Source organism: Euprymna scolopes, chromosome 42 (genome assembly GCF_053919585.1).
Source record: "Euprymna scolopes isolate OS-2025 chromosome 42, ASM5391958v1, whole genome shotgun sequence".
NCBI lineage: Eukaryota > Metazoa > Mollusca > Cephalopoda > Sepiida > Sepiolidae > Euprymna > Euprymna scolopes.
In genome coordinates this window covers 367,874-388,005 of record NC_136523.1, presented here as the reverse complement: position 1 = coordinate 388,005, position 20,132 = coordinate 367,874, and the positions used below count along the sequence as shown (strand labels likewise).

Sequence of the window (20,132 nt, the reverse complement as noted above, 5' to 3'; positions counted from 1 at the left end):
AGACAAAACCATAATTTCATAAGTATCAACTTTAACATTTGCGTAATAACCAAATTGAACGAGAAAATCAAACTGTTCACATGATAAGATTAAACAATAAACTGAAAGAACGAAAACCGCAGAAAGAAAAAAGCTAAAATAAGAAAAGAGCAAAGGGGGGTAACTCTTGTGCATTCACTGATTAATAATCACTATTTGCAGCAATTTTTATTTTCAGATACTACTTTTAAATAAGTGTAATTACCATATCATTATCATAATGATCATTATCAATTCTAGTTATTATAATTAGTAAATTATAGTTATTATAAATAATGATGCTGTTTATTTTTTTAATGTTTATTTTTTTTAATGTAAAGTATTGTTCTCATGCGTATTAATTGCCATTTTGAAATGATCAATATTATTATTGCCATTTTGCAATGATCAATTTTATTATTTTCACTATTCATTTGTTTTTAATTATTATATTTTCTTTTATCTAATTTTGTTCGTTTTTTTTTAATATCGTAATTTCTTCAAACAGAGATGTCGCTTAAGTCCACAATAAAATATGTGAACTTTTCGTTGATATAAGCTATCAAAATGGCGACCTATTTGAAAATAATGTAAACACGACTTCAGTAAAATGATAAATAATCAGGTTTGTCGTTCATTTCGATGCATAATTCAAAGAATGATTCATTTTTTTCTCTTTCTTAAATGCATGTTGATTTCTTTTAAACACTAAGTGTCATTGGTTTCTTGTTTTCTTTCTTTTGAGAGAAAAACAAACCTTATTTGTTAAAAAGTTAAATAAATGTCCATGTTTTTAGTTATTTTAATTTCGATTAATAATCAAATAAAAGGTAATTTCCTTGTTAAGAGGCGTAAAAACGAAGAATATAGTTTATTCCGAACTGCAGCTGATATTTTATTTAAAATTGCATTAGCTAGATCAATTACGAGATTTTTTTTTTTTCGTCCATTTCTGAGACAGACCCGGGATTCACTACGTAAATACTACGATATTTTGGGTACTTATTCATTACAAGTACTGCAAAAAGTGCATTTAAAAAAAAAAAAAGAAGTGAAGCATATATTATATTGTCGGCAATAAATTACTATATTTTTACTATAAAATCTGTTTATGGGGAGAATGAAAGTTCTCGGATGCGTAGGTATCCGCAAAGCGCACCAGTGCACCACCACCACAGAATTAACTCCCCTGTTTGTAACACGATGTACAAGTTAATATTATCGTTATAATTTTTTTTAACATTTAAAAGAAGCCCAAAATAAGGCGGCAGTAGTTAAAAATAAAAAAGAAACAAACAAAAAACAACAATATTTGTTTTTCAAATAATGAAAATGCGAGACTAAAATGGCCGTTATATTATATCGACGCCTTCAACCAATATTCCTATGTAATAACCATTTTTAAGACGCAGAGCAAAAATCAACTAATGTTTAGATTTTCAAGAAATTTTTTTATACTTAGTCACTTTTGGATCAATTTATATTTTAAAATGCAGTTTTCATAAAATATACTAGAGAATTATTCTACCTCACTGAGCAAAATATATTAATTAATCAAAATTTCAACATTTTATAAAATTGAAGAGTTAAAAAGAAAAGTACATAATATTAATTTTTTTAGGCTTAGCTAATGTGTTATTTTGTCACTTATTTTGAAATAAAACTTTGGTTTACAATAAAAAAAATGTCATAAACTTTGGTTTACAATAATAAAAAAAAAATGTCATAAACTTTGGTTCTAAAATAAAAATGGGTGCTAGTGCAGAGAGTGATCCGTGCTATTTTAAAAAATCGTATTTAAAGTTTTATGATATGTTTTTTTTTTATTCAGTTGTAAGTTGTACAGAATAGGTACAAAACACCCTCCCCATGTTAAGAATGGCTTTTTAAATAATAACATTATTTACGTCCGGATCACTCTCTGCACTAGTACCTAAAAATGTTATAAACTTTGGTTCTAAAATAAAAATGTCGAGATTAGTTTTTGTAAATCTTCAGAATTTATTGAATCTTGTAGAGTTCTTCATTCCAAAAACATATGACAAAAATTAACTTTATTTTTGCTTTTAAAAAGTCAAAATATTTTCATTTTATCTTTTTTAAAAGCAAAAATAAAATACTGTTTATTTATGTCTTATGTCAAAAAAAAAAGAAGAAAAAACAATCATTAATTTCTGACATTTTTTTTTTTTTTTTTTACAGATGCTTGTAAATAAAAGACCTCAACATTGGAGAAGAAACATCCGAGCTCCAAAAATGCTGACCAAAATTTCTCCAAACATTGCCAAATATCTTCACAAGGTGTTATCTATAGACACAAAAATATTACTTAATTCTAAATTAAATTATTTGAATTGATAATTAATAATTGAATTATTTAAATTAATAGTGTAATGAAATCATTTGAATTAATGAAATTATTTTGAATTAATGGTATAATGAAATCGTTTGAATTAATAGTATAATGAAATTAATTGAATTAATGGTATGATTAAATTATTTGAATTAATGGAATTTGAATATTTGAATTAATAGTATAATAAAATTGTTTGAATTAATAGTAAATTTAAATTAATTTGAATTAATTAATTAAATAAAGTTAAATTATATAATCTTTGTTTCCAAGCCATGTAAAGAAAAATATAATGGTATCAACCAATATTGGGTATAAAAAGATAATGAAATTCATCCACAAAGCCAACTAAAATAAATATGTTCACCTTTGCAAGATATATACTAACTGCATTATCAGTGATTTTACATCATTTCCCAGGTGCTGATAGAAAAATGTCAATGGTTAGTTTTTGACTCAAATCAGGAAATTATGTTGAGATAACTTTAATTTCATTGCATTTTAAAAAAAATTTCCAAGAAAATCAGAATTATTTTAATTTTCAAACAACGACTAAATAATTTTATTTCACGTTTTAAATCTAATCAATTTTTTTCTCCAAAATTTCAGATGTTTATTTCTTTTGATAAAAAATAACACTTAACTTTCAAATGATTCATCAGATTTTGTAACAACAAAAACTTTTGTATCATTTTAGTTACAACAATATTGTTGCAGAAACAAACCTCCTCCATTAAAATTGTTTCTAATAGTTTTAATGACAGCCGATTTTTATTAAAATTTGTTAAAACTTATAGCTTATAGTTAGTTTTGAATTACATCATTGTGGATTTAAGGGGTATAACTTTTCTTAGAACTTCATAAATGTTTTAGCCATCTATTTATATAATTCACCCACGAGTGAAAATTTGTTAAAAAAACTTGAGTTTAATTGCATGACCCACATCATTTTTTATTTGTCAAATATTGTTAAATATTACTGATGTAAAAATTATTTTTATATTTGTTGATATTTATTTTACAATGTTAGATTGATTGGTTTTCAAGGAATACAGTAAATTTAAAAAGGTTTTATTTTTTCTCACTAGTTTTCCTCATTTAACTGTAAACTCAGATCCACAATAATCATTAGAATTAATTGATCACTTCTGCAAATGAATTAATTTTTCTCATTTCATCTTCCATTGATTAATCAATAGAAATGCATTGCTTAAACAAAGATCTTAAATAGAAAACAAAATTAACATTGAATTTGCATATTTACTTTTATTTTCTTTAAAATACAAATGAAAAGTTCAAATATTTACCCAAGTAATCTACTCATCTCTAAGTTTTATTATTTTCTATTGCTATTATTAGTTCTCAATTGTTGACTGTTATTTGTTGAAAAACATATATATTCAAATTCTAGTTGGAAATTTATGCCAAAAAATCTTCTGTAAGAAAATTGTAAATATGCTTACATTGATAAAAAAATATGGTTCCGTACAGTGAAAACTAAATTATTCATAGAAATATTTTTTTAATGTGATAAGATCTTCATAATTAATACCTCATTTTTTGAGTTGAGTATGAAGATAAAAAATACCATTAATGAAAATTAAATTTTAAAATAAATTTAAAAAAATGACAACATTTCTAATTTTGTTTTTGTTCTAAATAAAGTTTATATTAAATAATTGGTAATTTTATATGAAATTCAGAAAAAAAAAAATCTATTCGGTTAGGATCGTTAGTATTTGTTATATATATCTTATTAAATATCTCCCCCCCATCTCATTATTCTTTCATATTTCTCTCCTCACTCTTTTTTCTGCCTTCTCTTTTCTCTCTCTTCCTGCTTTATAATGGCATTCACGTTTGTGATATCATTCGATTTTCAACCTACAAACACGATAAAGTATTACTAGTATACAAAGATTAAATTATACTATTTTTTCAATTCCATTTCACATTAAATCCATACTTTAATCTTTTATAATAAGATAACTCTTGGTCATGGGTCCAAGCAATCCATCTCGTACACGGGTTCTTCCATCTTGGATGAAGAAGGTGAAATCTTCAAAATCAACAAATGTGCCCGGATCTTCGAGCACAAGTTTATTTCCTGATTCCAATGAAACAAAAGAATTGGCTTCTACTTCACGAGAAAATTTAACTCATGCAGGACAAGTGGACAGAATTTTTCAAAAATCAACGTAAGTTATGTTTATCTTGGTTATTAAACCATGCCACCAGAATGCATTTTGGTTTCTTACTAAACAAATCAAATATTTTACTGTTTTGATAGTTGAAAAATAATAATTACTTTGTGACCTTTCAAAATTTGAAAAGAATTTGGAAGCATTTAAACTGTCAAATAGTCAAAGTTGTTGTTCAGAATTCTCCCTCCATTAAAAAAAAACAAAATACAAAAAATCTGTATCATGTATGTGCCCGTGATGAAACAAAAATTTCATATTCTAAAAAGTTACCTAAACTGATTAAGTAATTTTATATTTAAATAAAAAGAATAAAATTATAAAAAGCAAGGGCAGATAACTCCACAATAATTCAAACAGGCGAGATCAGCCTTATAATGCCTACAGTTTTATATTAATTACTTATAATCATTTTAAAATCATTTTCTTTATTAAAATAAAACTACTTGGTCAATTTATATGATTTTTGGAACATGATCTTTTGTTCCATCACGGATATGTATATCATAAAGATTTTTCTGTATTTTTGCGTTTTTTAATATGAGGGAAATCTAGATAAGAACCTTAGTCATTTCTGGCTTTAAAATTCATAGCAAATGTTTTCATAAATTAAAACATTCAAAGTTTTCAAAACTATTTACAATTAATTATTGTTTAAAGAAATCCAATGAGGTGGTATTGATTTTGTAATTGAGTGTTTTTAAAGTATATATTATAGAAGAATACCCGTCCAAGGATGGGGAAAATTCCCTGGACAGAACGGTTTTGTACCACTTTTCTGTCTCCTTACAAAGATTCAAATCAAAATATAATGATGTTAAACCTTATGTATAGAATACTTATTCCAATTTTGATCAAAATCCATGACATCAGTTTGATTTTAGAAAATGTCTAAAATTTAAGAAAATTTGAAAACATTGAAATTCAAGTAAATCTTGTTTAATGCATCAAAATTAATGTAAATCTGAAATATTTGAATTTTCAAATAGGAAGTTATGTCCATATTATGCTCTGTAAAAAACTTTAAAATACACTAAGCAAACTGAAATCTGGGGAAGATTGATTGATTAATGTCCAATTAATCTATTGTTAAAATTCCATCAAATTTGGAATGCCTGAATTTTTATGAAGAGCTTCCACCCTGTCTTTGACAGATTACATGAAAGTAAACTAAATATAGATACATTACCCACCCTTACATCTTGTGTTTGAAAATTCATAATGATCAGTTAATTAGTTTAGAAGTGAATCCTGTACATAGAAATATATAAATATATACAAGTAGTTAACGTTATATATATATATATATATATATATATATAAAAATTTGTATTCCTGTTTGTTTGTTCACAATTTGATTAATATATACAAAAGATCCATTACTTTAATATTTCATTTATTTCTATATATAGTATGATTTTTGCGGAATATATGATTAAGAAGCTACCTTGTTTGCATAACGTTAAGGAAAATCAATTTTACTAAATAGTTGTTTATAGTGAGAGAATTGTTTTACATGTTCTATTTAAGATTGTTATTTAAAATTGATTTATATTGATAATATATTTAATATTTATTTTGAATTATTATTTCGGACATTGATTTTCTTAGAAACGAGTTTAGACTTATTTCCCCTGACTATTATATAAGTCTCAAACATTGGTTTGTGTGCTTGTTCGTACATCCACAAAAAACTTTTGTCATCCACATCAGAGCAGGTTGAAACCAGTACCATCTGAAAGAGCAATCCATCAGACGCATAATATGTGAAAATTAGAAAAAAAGATTCATTCTGTGGTGGTCAACTGGACCATTTCTTGCAAGGTAGGGAGGGATCACTTTTCGCAACTCCATTTTATTACAAGTTACATACGCATTTATGTTTATAAACATTATTTTTTCAGGGTCATGACGTCATAAGTCCTCATGACATAAGTCATTATGGTACGGTTGGCAAAAGCGTTTGTCACTTACCTTTTTTCCATTCTTTCCCTCTTTCGTGTTTTAAGTTCGAGCCTGCGTACACGGCTAATTTTTTTTTTGGTAGTTGCATGGGCACTCACCGCTATTTTTATTGAAACAATTTGATTCATTTTTTTTGGGGGTGGAGTGTCCAGGTTGTCATCTACTTCTTCCATTCTTTCCTGCGGGGGTTGCTCAATATCCTTAGCAGCTCTGTCCACCTGAGTAACATCGGGTATCCATGCTAAGTATGTATATATATTAGCGAGGGGACGATTCCAATACAATTGCTAATTTCATACTAAATTCCTGATTCTGATACAATTACCGATTCCGAGTCTTTATAAATTTCTAAATATTTAACTATAGAATTGTTATTTTTTCTCAATTATTGTAAAGATGTATGCGAGATATTTTCATAAGTGAAAAAGAACACACTTGTGGGAGATCATCTATTGATTTTTGTTTTACTAGTAGTTAAAAAATCAATAAATATATTTTTTTTATAATTATTACGAACAAAGGAAGGTTTTGCTTTAAACATATTCAAATAAAAAAGACAAAAGAATCGTTTTGCCATTGGAAAATATGTACAAATTTTTCCGATTCCAATACTGATTCTGATGCTCCCAAATGTTTTGATTTTTCTGATTCCTGATTTTGCTTAATCGTCCTAAAACTAATATCTATATATATATATATATATATATATATATATATATATATATATATATTAGACATTAAGAGGAGATTATAGATAGATATATAAATACCCGTTCACATACACCTTTCACGATACTAGAATACAGAATTAGAAAGAATCGAGCAATTGCATCGACAATGGACAACGCTAGACCCAAAGTGGTTTTCGATGTACTGCATTTCATCAGTGACGTGCTCCGACATAGGTGCGAACCCAGGTCGTCACACTTATGAAGTGTACAATGTTGACGACCTAATCATATGGGTCACGGTGCAATCTATTGGCTATTCCTCGATTTTTAAATTCTTATATTTTTTATCCAGTTTTACATTCTATGTGACAAGCAACACGTCCTATACAACTAAGATAGTTACTGCTAATATGCAGGCGGTAGATATCACATCTACAAACATTAACTGAAATTAGCCGACTCCCCAGACACGATTTCGGAACAACCTAATTGTTGAGGGACATCACGTCCCTACAAAGGATGAACCGCTTTTTCTACACATATTAGACATTAAGAAGAGATTATAGATAAATATATAAATACCGGTTCACATACACCTTTCACGATAAAGCTAGAACCCAGAATTAGATAGAATTGAGCAATTTTTTTTTTTTTTTTTTACACAGGAATCACCACATTATAAAGGCCAAGAGGCCACTCGAGGATAAGGGTTAAAGAATGTACAGTAGAAATTGGACAATATAGTAATCATTAGTAATGGAAATTCAGTAAATTTGTTAACTTATATGGAACGGCTCATCAAGAACTTGTTTACGTTAAACTTGAAGACAACCATATTGTAGTCAGCCAGAAAGCAGGAAAATGGAAGACAATTCCACAGGCTCGCAGTTCTAAGAAAGAAGTTTTGTTCATGGAATCTACGTTTAGGTTTAGGCACAGATAAAGAGTGGGGGGAATTATTGATAGTGTTTACAGCTAGACGAGTGTTTCTTGTGAAAGTTTGGTGAGGGACAGGAGGGACAGACCATAGACTGAAGCTCAGTCGATCACTTTCCATAAAAAAAACGATACATCAGAGACAAACTCGCAACATCTCTTCTGTGAGATAGAGGTTGCAGGGAAGAGAAAAGGACATCTCCTACGAGGCTACAAAGTCTATTTTGAACTCTATCAAGGCAAGACAAGTCCTTTCTAGCAGCTCCTGCCCAGATGTGGCAACAGTATTCCATCCTTGGACGTACCTGGCTCTTATATAGATAGAGAATTGCATCAGCAGTGAGATATCTACTGGATCGATAGAAAGATCCAACCATTTTTCCAGCAGCCTTGGCAACAGATTTGATGTACATGTTCCATTTAAGATCAGGAGTGACGGTCAAGCCCAGAAGCTTGTCAAAACTTGAGGCCTCATGAAGATGAGAGCCATTCATTTCAATTGATGCCAGATGTGAATCAGAATGTTGATGATGTAAAGAGAGAAGCTTGGTTTTAGATGCATTAAAAGTAACCAGCCACTCCTTTCCCCATTGTACCACATGCTCAAGATCAGAGGAGAGAGAATCGGAGAGAACTTGGTCATTTACTCTCTTAGATGTGCTACCATAAATGGTAGTGTCGTCAGCAAAAATGTCTACGAATGATGTAAGGATGTGATTTGGAAGATCATTAATGTAGATCAGGAAAAGAGTTGGGCCCAGGATGAACCCCTGAGGGACTCCAGCATTAATACTGTGAGCTCAACTACTACTCTTATGAACCCATCAGAAAGAAATGATTTAATAATTGAGAAGACATTTCCAGCTATACCATAGCTAGAGATCTTGTGAAGTAAACTTTTATACCATACCCTATCAAAGGCCTTAGATATGTCAAGAGCAATTGCCCTAGAAAGGTTGTCTCCATCGAGAGATTTGCTAATCCTAGATGATATAACGATAAGCACATCTGCTGTAGATCTAGCAAAATGGAAACCATATTGAGTGTCACTAAGAAGGTTAATACCAGACAACGCCAGACCCAAAGTGGGTTTCAAAGTACTGCATCTCATCAGTGACGTGCTACGACTTAGGCATTGCACACTTCATGAATGTGACGACCTGGGTTCGCGCCTATATCGGAGCACGTCACTGATGAGATGCAGTACATCAAAACACACTTTGGGTCTGGCGTTGTCCGTTGTTGATGCAATTGCTTGATTCTATCTAATTCTGTGTTCTAGCTTTATCGTGAAAGGTGTATGTGAACAGGTAATTATATAATATATATATATATATATATATATATATATATACATTGGTTTTAATTATAGATTGAGGATAGTAACAGATCCACTAATGTGCAGAGACTTTTCTTATGATGCTTCTAAAAATATAAACAAACAATGACATTTTTAAGATGTGCCCATTTTTAGTGATTTTAACCGACAAACTGACTTTCTTAAAGAGAGCATTAGATGAGTCCACAAAACCAAACAATTAAACCTAGTGTCTTGTATTCTATAATCATTGCCATTTCACTATAATTTTAAATGAAACCAAGTTAACTCCGTTGAAGCGCCCACTTATAAAAGACTACGTTTTGTTTATATAATATAAAAAATGGAAAAAATTGTTTTTACATTTGTTTAATATCATTTTTTTAATAAGTAGAATATTTTTTTTACATTTGTTTAATGTCGTTTTTTGAGAAGTAGAAATTCTTTTTACATTTGTTTAATATCACTTTATAATAAGTGGAAAATTAGTTGACATTTGTTTGATATCATTTTTTAATTTGTTTGATATCATTTTTTAATTTGTTTGATATCATTTTTTAATTTGTTTGATATCATTTTTTAATTTGTTTGATATCATTTTTTAATTTGTTTGATATCATTTTTTAATTTGTTTGATATCATTTTTTAAGTAGAATTTATTTTTTACATGTTTATGTCATTTTTTTTGTAATAAATGAAAATTTTTTAAAAATTTGTTAAATATCGTTTTTTTATGAATAGAAATTTAGAAATTTTTTTACATTTGTTTAATATCATTTTTTTAATAGGTAGAAATTTTGTTTACGTTTGTTTAATATCAATTTTTAAAAAATGGGAAATATATTTGTTTTACATTTGTTAAATATCATTGGTTTAATAAGTGGAAAAAATATTTTTACATTTGTTTGATATCACTTTTTAATAAGGGGAAAATTTTTTTACATTTGTTTAATATCATTTTTAATAAGTGGAAAACATTTTTAGATTTATTTTATATCATTTTTTAATGAGTAGAATTTTTTTTTACATTTGTTTAATATCATTTTTTAATAAGTAGAATATTTTTACATTTGTTTAATATCATTTTTTAATAAATGGAAAAAATATTTTACATTTGTTTTATATCATTTTTTAATAAGTAGATTTTTTATATTTGTTTAATATCATTTTTTAATAAATGGAAAAAAAATTACATTTGTTTTATATCACTTTTTAATAAGTAGAATTTTTTACATTTGTTTAATATAATTTTTTAATAAAGAGAAAAACTTTTTTACATTTTTTTGATATCATTTTTTTACATTTGTTTAATATCATTTTTTAAATGGAAAAAAAATTTTACATTTGCTTGATATCATTTTTTAAGAAGTAGAATTTTTTTTACATTTGTTTAATATCATTTTTAATAAGTGGAAAAAATTTTTTACATTTGGTTGATATCATTTTTTAATGAGTTACATTTGTTTAATATCATTTTTTAATAAATGGAAAATTTTTCTTACATTTGTTTGATATCATTTTTTAAGAAGTAGAATTTTTTTACATTTGTTTAATATAATTTTTTAATAAATGGATAAAATTTTTACATTTGTTTTATATCATTTTTTAATAAGTAGAATTTGTTTTTGCATTTGTTTAATATAATTTTTTAATAAGTGGAAAAAATTTTTTACATTTGTTTAATATCATTTTTTAATAAGTAGAATTTTTTACATGTGTTTAATATAATGTTTATAAATGGAAAAAAAATTTACATTTGTTTTATATCATTTATTAATAAGTAGATTTAAAAAAAAAATTTGTTTAATATCATTTTTTATAAGTGGAAAAAATTGTTTACATTTGTTTTATATCATTTTCTAATAAGTAGAATTTTTTACATTTGTTTAATATCATTTTTTAATAAATGGAAAAATATTTTACATTTGTTTGATATCATTTTTCATAAGTGGAAAATATTTTTTACATTTGTTTGATATCATTTTTTAATAAATGGAAAAAACTTTTACATTTGTTTGATATCATTTTTAATAAGTAGAATTTTTATTTTGCATTTGTTTAATATCATTTTTTAATAAGTAGAAAATTTTTTTTACATTTGTTTGATATCATTTTTTAATGAGTAGAATTTTTTTTTACATTTGTTTAATATTTTTTTTATAAGTAAATTTTTTTTTTACATTTGTTTAATATTTTTTTTTTTATAAGTAAATTTTTCTTTACATTTGTTTAATATTATTTTTTCATATTCGAAAAAACTTACATTTGTTTAATATCATTTTTTAATAAGTGCAAAACTTTTGCTTTTACATCCTTCATTCTTTTTACTTTCATTTTTGTTTCCTTTTTTCCTTTTTTCTTTTTGTTTTATTTTTATATTATTAAAACATTTTTGGTTTTAAATAGGATGTTAAGGTTGTTTAAAATTATTAGTTGTAAATACCTGTAAAAACTGTCAATTGTTTTAATTAAATTCGGATTTGCTAAGAATTTTAAAACCAGAAATGACTACTCCAAAATTTCAAGGGTTGCTGAGTTATTGATTCTTTTTTTTATTTTTAAATATTAACAAAAGATTGAAATGGTTGATTCGTTTGTAATGAAACCAAAAGGCATTCTGGTGGATCTGATTTCATCATTAAATTAATTTTAAAATCAGACTTTTAAAATATAATTTTATTTTATGTTATTTTGATTTCGATAAATATTTATTAATAGTAAAAAAAATAATTCAATATATAATTCTTAAAGTGATCACACAATTTTATTAAAGACTTTTTTTCAATATATTTCTTCTAAATATCATTTGAGTATCAAAATCTTTTTTTTTTCTTTATTTTAGGTTTGTGCCTCGGAATACTGTCCTGTTTGTGATGAGTGAACGTGAATTGCTTGAGACTGCAAAGCTGATTCTTGAAGAAGTTAGTTTACCATTTTTTTCTAATTTAATTTTGATACCAACAATAGTTGCTAAGTGTAAGGCTGACATTGTGTAACTCTTACGACTTACATCCAAGTACTAGTACTTATTTGAGAATCTCATTCTTTTAAAAACACTCAACTTTTTTCCACATTTGAATTTTTTTTCTCAAAGAAAAAAAATTCAAATGTCTACTTTTGAAGATCATTCTAATAAATAGCTTGATTACCCAAATAAATCATTTTTCTCTATGCAACGCGTGTGAGGGTTGAGGACTATGTTGCATGGTGAGAAAATATGAGATTAATCTGATGGATGTGTAAGATGATTCTAAAAGGTCTGCTTAGTTTTGATAACCTTCAGAGTAAGATTATATCTGGATAGTATAGAGAGATTTGTGCAGAACAGGAGACTTTGATGGCATGGCCACGTTGAAAGAATGGATGAGAGTTGTTGGGTAAGTAGATGTAGAACGATTCTTGGATAGGTAGATATAGAATAATAGTTCCAGTTCACAGAGAAACATGGGAGAAAGTGATAAAAATGAACTTGAAGAAAGGAGGGATAAATAAAGACCTGGGTTGAGATAAGTTATTTTAGAAGTCAATTTCTTAAAGCTACTGAGCATGTAAAATGACGTTAAATCATGATGATGCTGACAATATTATCTTTAGTATGATTAACAAAATATTAAAGCTCAGTATATTTCCAGTTCTACTGTCAACTTTCATAAGTTGTTCAAAGATCAAGGCATTAGAAAAAAACAACTTTTCTTTCTTTTTTTCGGGGTGGGTGGGGAGTAATTCCTTACTGTCATATGATCATGACTTGTGATGTCACTCAGTGTTGTGTTCTGGGTGACTAAATGTGAAACTATCATTCCGTAATAAACTGTTCAGTGTCACAAAGACTGCATGAGTTCCACTCAAACTTAGATTTAGTGGTGGAGTAAACCAATTTTTTTTTTTTAACTAATTTCCCACTATGAAATAATCCCACTTACTCCCTCATTTAGAATTTATTTCCCATAGCAAGAATGTTTTTGGTTAACTGCCTAAAAAGCTACAATGACTCGGAAATTGGGGATCATTTACACTATTTCATTTTACACATTTAACATTCAACACATATTCCCCCTCTCCGATTTAGAAATTCATCTTGATTTCAGCTTTTTGTTTATTGGCCATTCCCATCGTTGATATATTTACATATCTTTATAATAAACTCGGTTCATCTGTAGGTTTCTTTGTCCATCACAGTTTGAAATGAATCATTTTTATTGTTAAATGCACAATTGAATGGTTGCATATTTCGATTTCTCTTATTTTTATTTATATATTTCTTCAGGATGAGCATTCCCCATCACCTGTACGACAAGCAGAAAATATCGAAGACATCACTAATGAGGATGACAAGGATGTGATGAATGAGAACGAGCAACAATACTTTGCTAACTCTCCCACTACACATGTACGTTTGAAAAGCGCAAAAACCAAGGTGAATAATTTTGAAAATTCCAACAACAAAACATCAAACAATTGTGATCACGTAAATCATAACTTGAAACATCATTTGAAGAGAAGATGTGATGAGAGTGACGAGAAGAAAACTGATGACAACAAAATGGATTATGAAGATGCCATGGATGTGGAACCTTCATCTTTTATCAGCACTCATACCATCAATGGTCAGTTCACTTCAGAATTATTTTCACTTCCAAACAAAAATAACAAAGACTCGTTACCCAATCAAAACATGGGCACTATCACTTCACCGTCAAACTTAACACCAATTCCCAAAAAACGGTTGAAACCAAATTTCTCGATTTTGGATGAAATATTCTTCTAAACTACAAAATATTTTCAATGATGGTGCAGAGAGACCATAAGCTAAGCAGCCATGATTTGCATATGTCCATCGTGGCAAACTTGGAAATGCGTGACTTCAGAGGTGATGCTTAAAAAAATGTGACAACACAACATAGTCATCATCTTTGGCAATCGCTTTGTAAAAAGTGATGAAATTTTAATCTGCAATGAATCTTTGGATGCCATGCAGCTAGTATTGTTTGTGTGTAGTTAGAGAGTTCTGTTGGTTTTAGTCGATTGCCATTTAATGTTCATGCTTGGGATGTTTGTTAACCCCATAGTTTTTTTCCGGTGTCGAGGCTGTATTTATCCCATGGAGCTACAAGATTTCCCTTCAACAACGACAACATTTCTTTACAGCTGCTTTTTAAAAACATTGCTTTTATATTTGTAGAGATAACTATGAAAAACAACAAATTTCAATAATTTTTTTATTTATTTAAATGAATTTTTTTACTTGTCCGAAAATTCTTGTAATTAAGCAATTCATATAAAAACATTTTTATTGATGAAAATTGGTTCACAAAAATAATAACGATACACGACACAATTGAACAAAGGTTTGTGTGTAGAAAAGATTCTTGTGTGTGTGTGTGTGTGTGTGTGTGTGTGTGTGTGTGTGTGTGTTGTAGGGATGAAATATGTTTAATACAGTAACTAGTGTAGTACACTTTTCATCAAGAATTATGCTTCAATCTTCATATAAAATCAGAGAATTATGTCAGTAATTTCATATTTCGTTTATAAATGATCATTTCTGATCTAAAGAAAGAATATAGACTCCATCACTTCACCGTCAAACTTAACGGCAATTCCTCAAAAACGGTTGAAACCAAATTTGTCAATTTTGGATGAAATATTCTTCTAAACTACAAAACATTTTCAATGATGATGCAGAGAGACCATGAGACAAGCAGTCATGATTTGCATGTGCCCATCGTGACAAATTTGGAAATACGTGATTTCAAAGATGACGGTTAAAAATAGGTGACAACATGAAATTGATACTTTATTTAGAGTGAAGGATTTTTTTTCCAAATTTATTTCAAATAATGAAGGAATTATCTGACTTTCTATTTGCTTTCAAAAGTCTTTCTAATACTTTTTGTTATTTTAATATGATAATTAGACATTTAAATATCACAAGTTAAAAAAAATCTGAATCATTTGTGACAACCTAAAGATAAAAGTACAAACTTGCTTTGATTATTGGGAGAGAAGGGAGAGTGGCTAGACATAAAAAAGTCTCTTATTATCTTGGTGATGCATTCATTTATTTATAAAATTCATTTGCATCCATTAATCAATTCATATTATTAAAATTTCACTTCATGTTTGCATCACCATTGCATGTATTCTGTCTCCTCCAAGGACTGATATCAGTTTTGTAGCTGCAATAGCTGCAATTAAAACGATTTCCTGTTTATCAAATTAATTCTGCAATTATTCAACACATCTTAAAGAAGAGGAATGATTTATTCAATTTGAGCATCTAGTGAGCTACAAAGTCAAAAGGGAAAACAGAAACAGATTTGTTTGATCAGACGATCTTAGAACACATCTTGTTAATCCAAACTTGTACACAAGATTATTATTATTAGCGGTCACCACCACTCTCTCTGTAATCATGTATAACATAATACTTTGCATTTATTCCATAGAACATATGGATATTGCATACATTAGGCTGCATGATAGACTGGGGAGGATCTGGCTCAAGTGCATAAGGAGCGATATAACTGCATGCAACCTGACTGATATCAACTCTTTGGATCTGACCACATGGAATGCGGACATAAGACATCGGTTTGTTTTGTTTACCCCAGAATCCAAGACGCTTGTAGCACACTGAATACAAAAACAATGATGATGATGCTAAATATTGGCGATTTCTTTTTTCAATAATTTTAGTTCATACAAAAAGGTCAACTGCTAAACTCTCCAAAAGATGTGGACTAATCGCTAGTATTAATTAATATGTCCACTAACTTATCCACCTTAATATTGAACATTTACGCATTTCAATAACAGACATATATTTTTTGATTTTATTTAAATTTTTATGCAATTCATGATTTCAATCATGTGTTATACTACAATGGCATTTTTGCATTGATACCGGTTCCTGTTAGATTACTAAAGTTAAGCATATTTCAGCTTGGTTAGTACTAGAATGAGCGATCATATGGAAACAGCAGGTGTTATACGTACTCTCTGTTTATCTTAGCATTGTTTCCAGTCATCCTGGACTTCTCCTTGCTATTGGAATCAAGAGAAATGTGGCTAAAGATTGTGCAACTCTTATTTCACAATTCAGCGTGTGCCATCCATCATCTCTCCAGGATGATCAGATGGTCCTCGTCATCCTGACGAAGGAACATCCAAACTACAACAGCGCAAACATGTGGCAACTTTTTTGCATTTGGTTACATCGTTCAGAGTTTCTTTAATTTGAAAACTGCTAAAATATTCGTAAAAGTTTAAAATAATTAAAATATTAACAAAAAAATCCCATAAAACAAATGTGAATGATCAAAACAAGTTGTTTAAAAATTATATGAAAATATGTGATTTCTTTAGTTGATTGGTTTTGTTAGTACCTATTAATAATGCCTAAGTGCATGGTATCATAACCAGTGAACATATACTACATTGCTGTTTCCTCTAAGGAAAAGGTAATGCCTGCGAGGATGATCTCATGTTAACAGAACAGGTACTATACTACTTCCTCTACAAAATGGAGGGAGTAAGGTCTGGGAGGATGGTATCATAACAACAGAGCAGATACTACACTACATTCTCCTCATCCTTCCCACCTCAAAAAAGAATTAAGCATTAAAAGGTACAATTGTCTGAAATAGTTTCTAGACAGACAGATACGAAATTTCCATTACTAATAGAATCCAATAAATGACAAAACTTTTTAAATTAAATTTTAAAAAAATTGAATTTTAACAAAATCTGTAAATTTATGATTTATAGTTCAGCTAAATGTTATAGTTTTGACGCTTTTTTTATTTGTGTTGTGTTTTTTATTCATTTTATTATTTTGGCGGTGTGTGTATGTTGCTGTAGTCTAATAAAGAGACCAAGAACATGGATGAAATCTGTAATATGTTGGAGTGGCAGAGAAAGAAAATGTGACAGTTTTTTTGTGTCAAAAATTTTAGTTAATTTTTTTTTACTAGAATTAGTTTTAGTTGGATTGTTTAGCATATTGTTTTCATCTTGAGTTTATTCTCACAAGATTACAGACAATGTAACCTCTTTTTTCAGATGTAGTTGTCAAACTAGAGAATCTTTCTGTTCAACTTTAGAATTTGTATGTAATTTCAAACATGAGGATAGCATGCTTCTATTTGGTCATGACTGACCAAATAGAAGTCTTAAGTAATTAAGAAGGCTTAAGTATTCCTAGTATCGTCTGCATAGAGGATTGAACCTTCAAGTGTCATTCACAACAGAATTTTACTTAGTACTTTATTTTTTATTTATTGTGTTGTAGGTCCTTGCAAATTCCTGAGTTTGACAAAAAACATCTGAAGTAAGTTGGAGGTTACACTGGCCAAAAGATTGTGAAAAAAATACTCAGAATACAATTGCAAATACTTAGGACTTTTATCGGGTTATAACTGACGGAACAAAAGTAGAGAGTATCATACTTTCATTCTGTCAAGTATCACCAGGTAAAAGTCCTAAGGGGATGAAATAAATAGTTCTGTTTGAAATTCCGTACAGATTCCTATGTTTGACAAGATACACTCAAAGAAAATTGGAGATTACATTGTGCGATACGTGAAAATAAGAAGATGAGAACAGCAATTGAAGTAATTAAAAAAATATGAAGATGGTAATCCAAATAATTCAGGATTTTTTTTACCTGGATTCTGAAATTCTTGCTAATCAAAAACTGCAATACAAAAGTTTCATGTTAGGGAAGAAGAATGCTTTAATATTGTTGATTCAATTTTTCTGGAACTTTTTTAGTTTGAAATATTTTTGTTATATTCGTTGTTAAAAACATTTTTAGTTGAAATAAATGTAATTTTTATTTTAATTTGTGTACTCATACCTTTTTTTATGAAAAGTGAAAGAGAAACACAACGAGAATGTCACGAGAGATGGCGACTGTAGGATAGCAGTGACCTCTGATGTCAGTCCTTATACTTTGTCTTTTTTGCATCACTTTTATTATCATTTAACGCCTCCTCAAACACACACACATTTGTCCTATCTTGCATGATAATTACTCATCAGAAAATCAACTATTTGTTTCTTAATTCACAGGGTTGATTTTTGACTTTGCTAAAAACGAATTGGAATAATTAAATAGAGAGATATATAACTCTGCTGCAAAGGCTAGAAACCTTTTCACATCTTCCATTGTCATATATCTCTATAAAGCCATTATTTGCCTGTACATGGAATATTGTTGTTACATCTGGACTGGTGCACCAACCATTAGCCTCATCACCTTGAACAAACAATGCGAAAAATGAATCTATAACCTAATAAGCTAATACACTGTTGTCAAAACTCCAACTACTGTTACATCACCAGTGTTGCATCTTTGTGTTTGTTTTACAAGTATTATCATGGAATCTTCTCAAATGAAATTACTGCTCTTGTACAAAATAATCCTTGACTAGCAACAAAATCCCACCTCTTCGCTGTAGAGGTATCTAAATGCTGGAAGATTTTTTATTCTGATAGCTTCTTTCCTCAGATCTTGGCAATTCTCTTCTTGCTCACTGTTTTCCTGACCATATGAATATGCAGAAATGTAAATATAATGTGAAAAGATATCTTGTTGCCCAACTCTTCATCTAGGTTGCCCTCATAAATCTGGCTTCTATCACAGAAGCTTCTTTAGTCACAATATGCCTTATTTGGAATAAACAATGGTTAAAAAAAACATGTTCACATGCTTTAAAAATGATACAATTTAAAATTACCAAATTTATTTAATCATATGCTAGTAAACATTTATAGTGTTTTTGAAGTTTGCCTGGTCATATGCATATAGAAACGTGATTGATTGGCAAAGAAGGAAGAGGCAGAATACACATTACTAAGGTGGTAGTTTTTATAATATCAATACCTGAGTTTACAACATAAGGATTTTTTTACTGAGTAAATGGTTTATAAATTAAGAGACATTAATAGCTGAAAACACTATCAATAATTTCCCCCAATCTTTATCTGTGCCTAAACATAAACGTAGGTTTTGTGAACAAAGCTTCTTTCTTAGAAATGCACACCTGTGGAGCTCTCTTTCGTTTCCCTGCTTTCCTGCTGACTACAATATGGTCGTCTTCAAGACCAGCATGAATAATTCTCGATAAGCCATCCCCTTAAGGAATCCCATTTACCAAATTTCCATTATTAACGATATTGACCCATTGACTACCATACACTCATTAACCCTTACCCTCGAGTGGCCTCAAAGCCTTGATAAATGGTGACTCCTTTGTACAAAAAAAAAAATGATAATATAAAAAAGTATTACATATGTTTTAAGTGACTTTTTCTTTTTAATCCATAAAAAGTATTCAGCATTTAATTGAATTATTTTCACTAAAAAATTTGTAATGTTTTTTACTATTAAAAACATAATTTTTAATGGGTGAGATGGACAAAAGATCTGTAAGAAACGGAATGTAGGGAAGAGATGATCCTCTATTGTACTACGAACTTGATTTTGTAATCTGTCCAGATAGGAAAGAATACTCTGAGTGGCACCTCCCTAAATGTGGTAACAGTACTCCATCTTCCTATTCATCTGACTTTTATAGAGTTAGAGGATTGTATCAGAAGTCAGGTACTTTCTGGAGTGCTGGAATGATCCAACCATTGTTCTAGTGACTTTGGCAACTCATGTA

General features: G+C 28.7%; 1 protein-coding gene and 1 long non-coding RNA gene across 2 annotated transcripts in view; one reads left to right on the top strand and one right to left on the bottom strand.

The window, feature by feature from the left end:
* LOC145266902 (uncharacterized) overlaps nucleotides 1–20,132 on the bottom strand; it is a 35,640-nt gene that overhangs the window by 1,437 nt on the left and 14,071 nt on the right. The gene's annotated exons all lie outside the window — the stretch shown is intronic.
* Nucleotides 521–18,307, top strand: LOC145266901 (uncharacterized). The gene is made up of 4 exons (XM_080122679.1): nucleotides 521–643; nucleotides 2,221–4,569; nucleotides 12,305–12,383; nucleotides 13,730–18,307. Exons 2-4 carry the CDS (start codon nucleotides 4,370–4,372, stop codon nucleotides 14,228–14,230), a joined length of 780 nt encoding a protein of 259 aa, XP_079978805.1. The 5' UTR covers nucleotides 521–643; nucleotides 2,221–4,369; the 3' UTR covers nucleotides 14,231–18,307.

What these genes read in the sequence shown, in the direction of transcription:
- LOC145266901 (XM_080122679.1), top strand. Translation starts at nt 4,370, where the DNA reads ATGGGTCCAAGCAATCCATCTCGTACACGGGTTCTTCCATCTTGGATG. An exon ending in AGAATTTTTCAAAAATCAAC is followed by an intron (nt 4,570 to 12,304) that starts GTAAGTTATGTT and finishes TCTTTATTTTAG; the next exon opens with GTTTGTGCCTCGGAATACTG. An exon ending in CAAAGCTGATTCTTGAAGAA is followed by an intron (nt 12,384 to 13,729) that starts GTTAGTTTACCA and finishes ATATTTCTTCAG; the next exon opens with GATGAGCATTCCCCATCACC.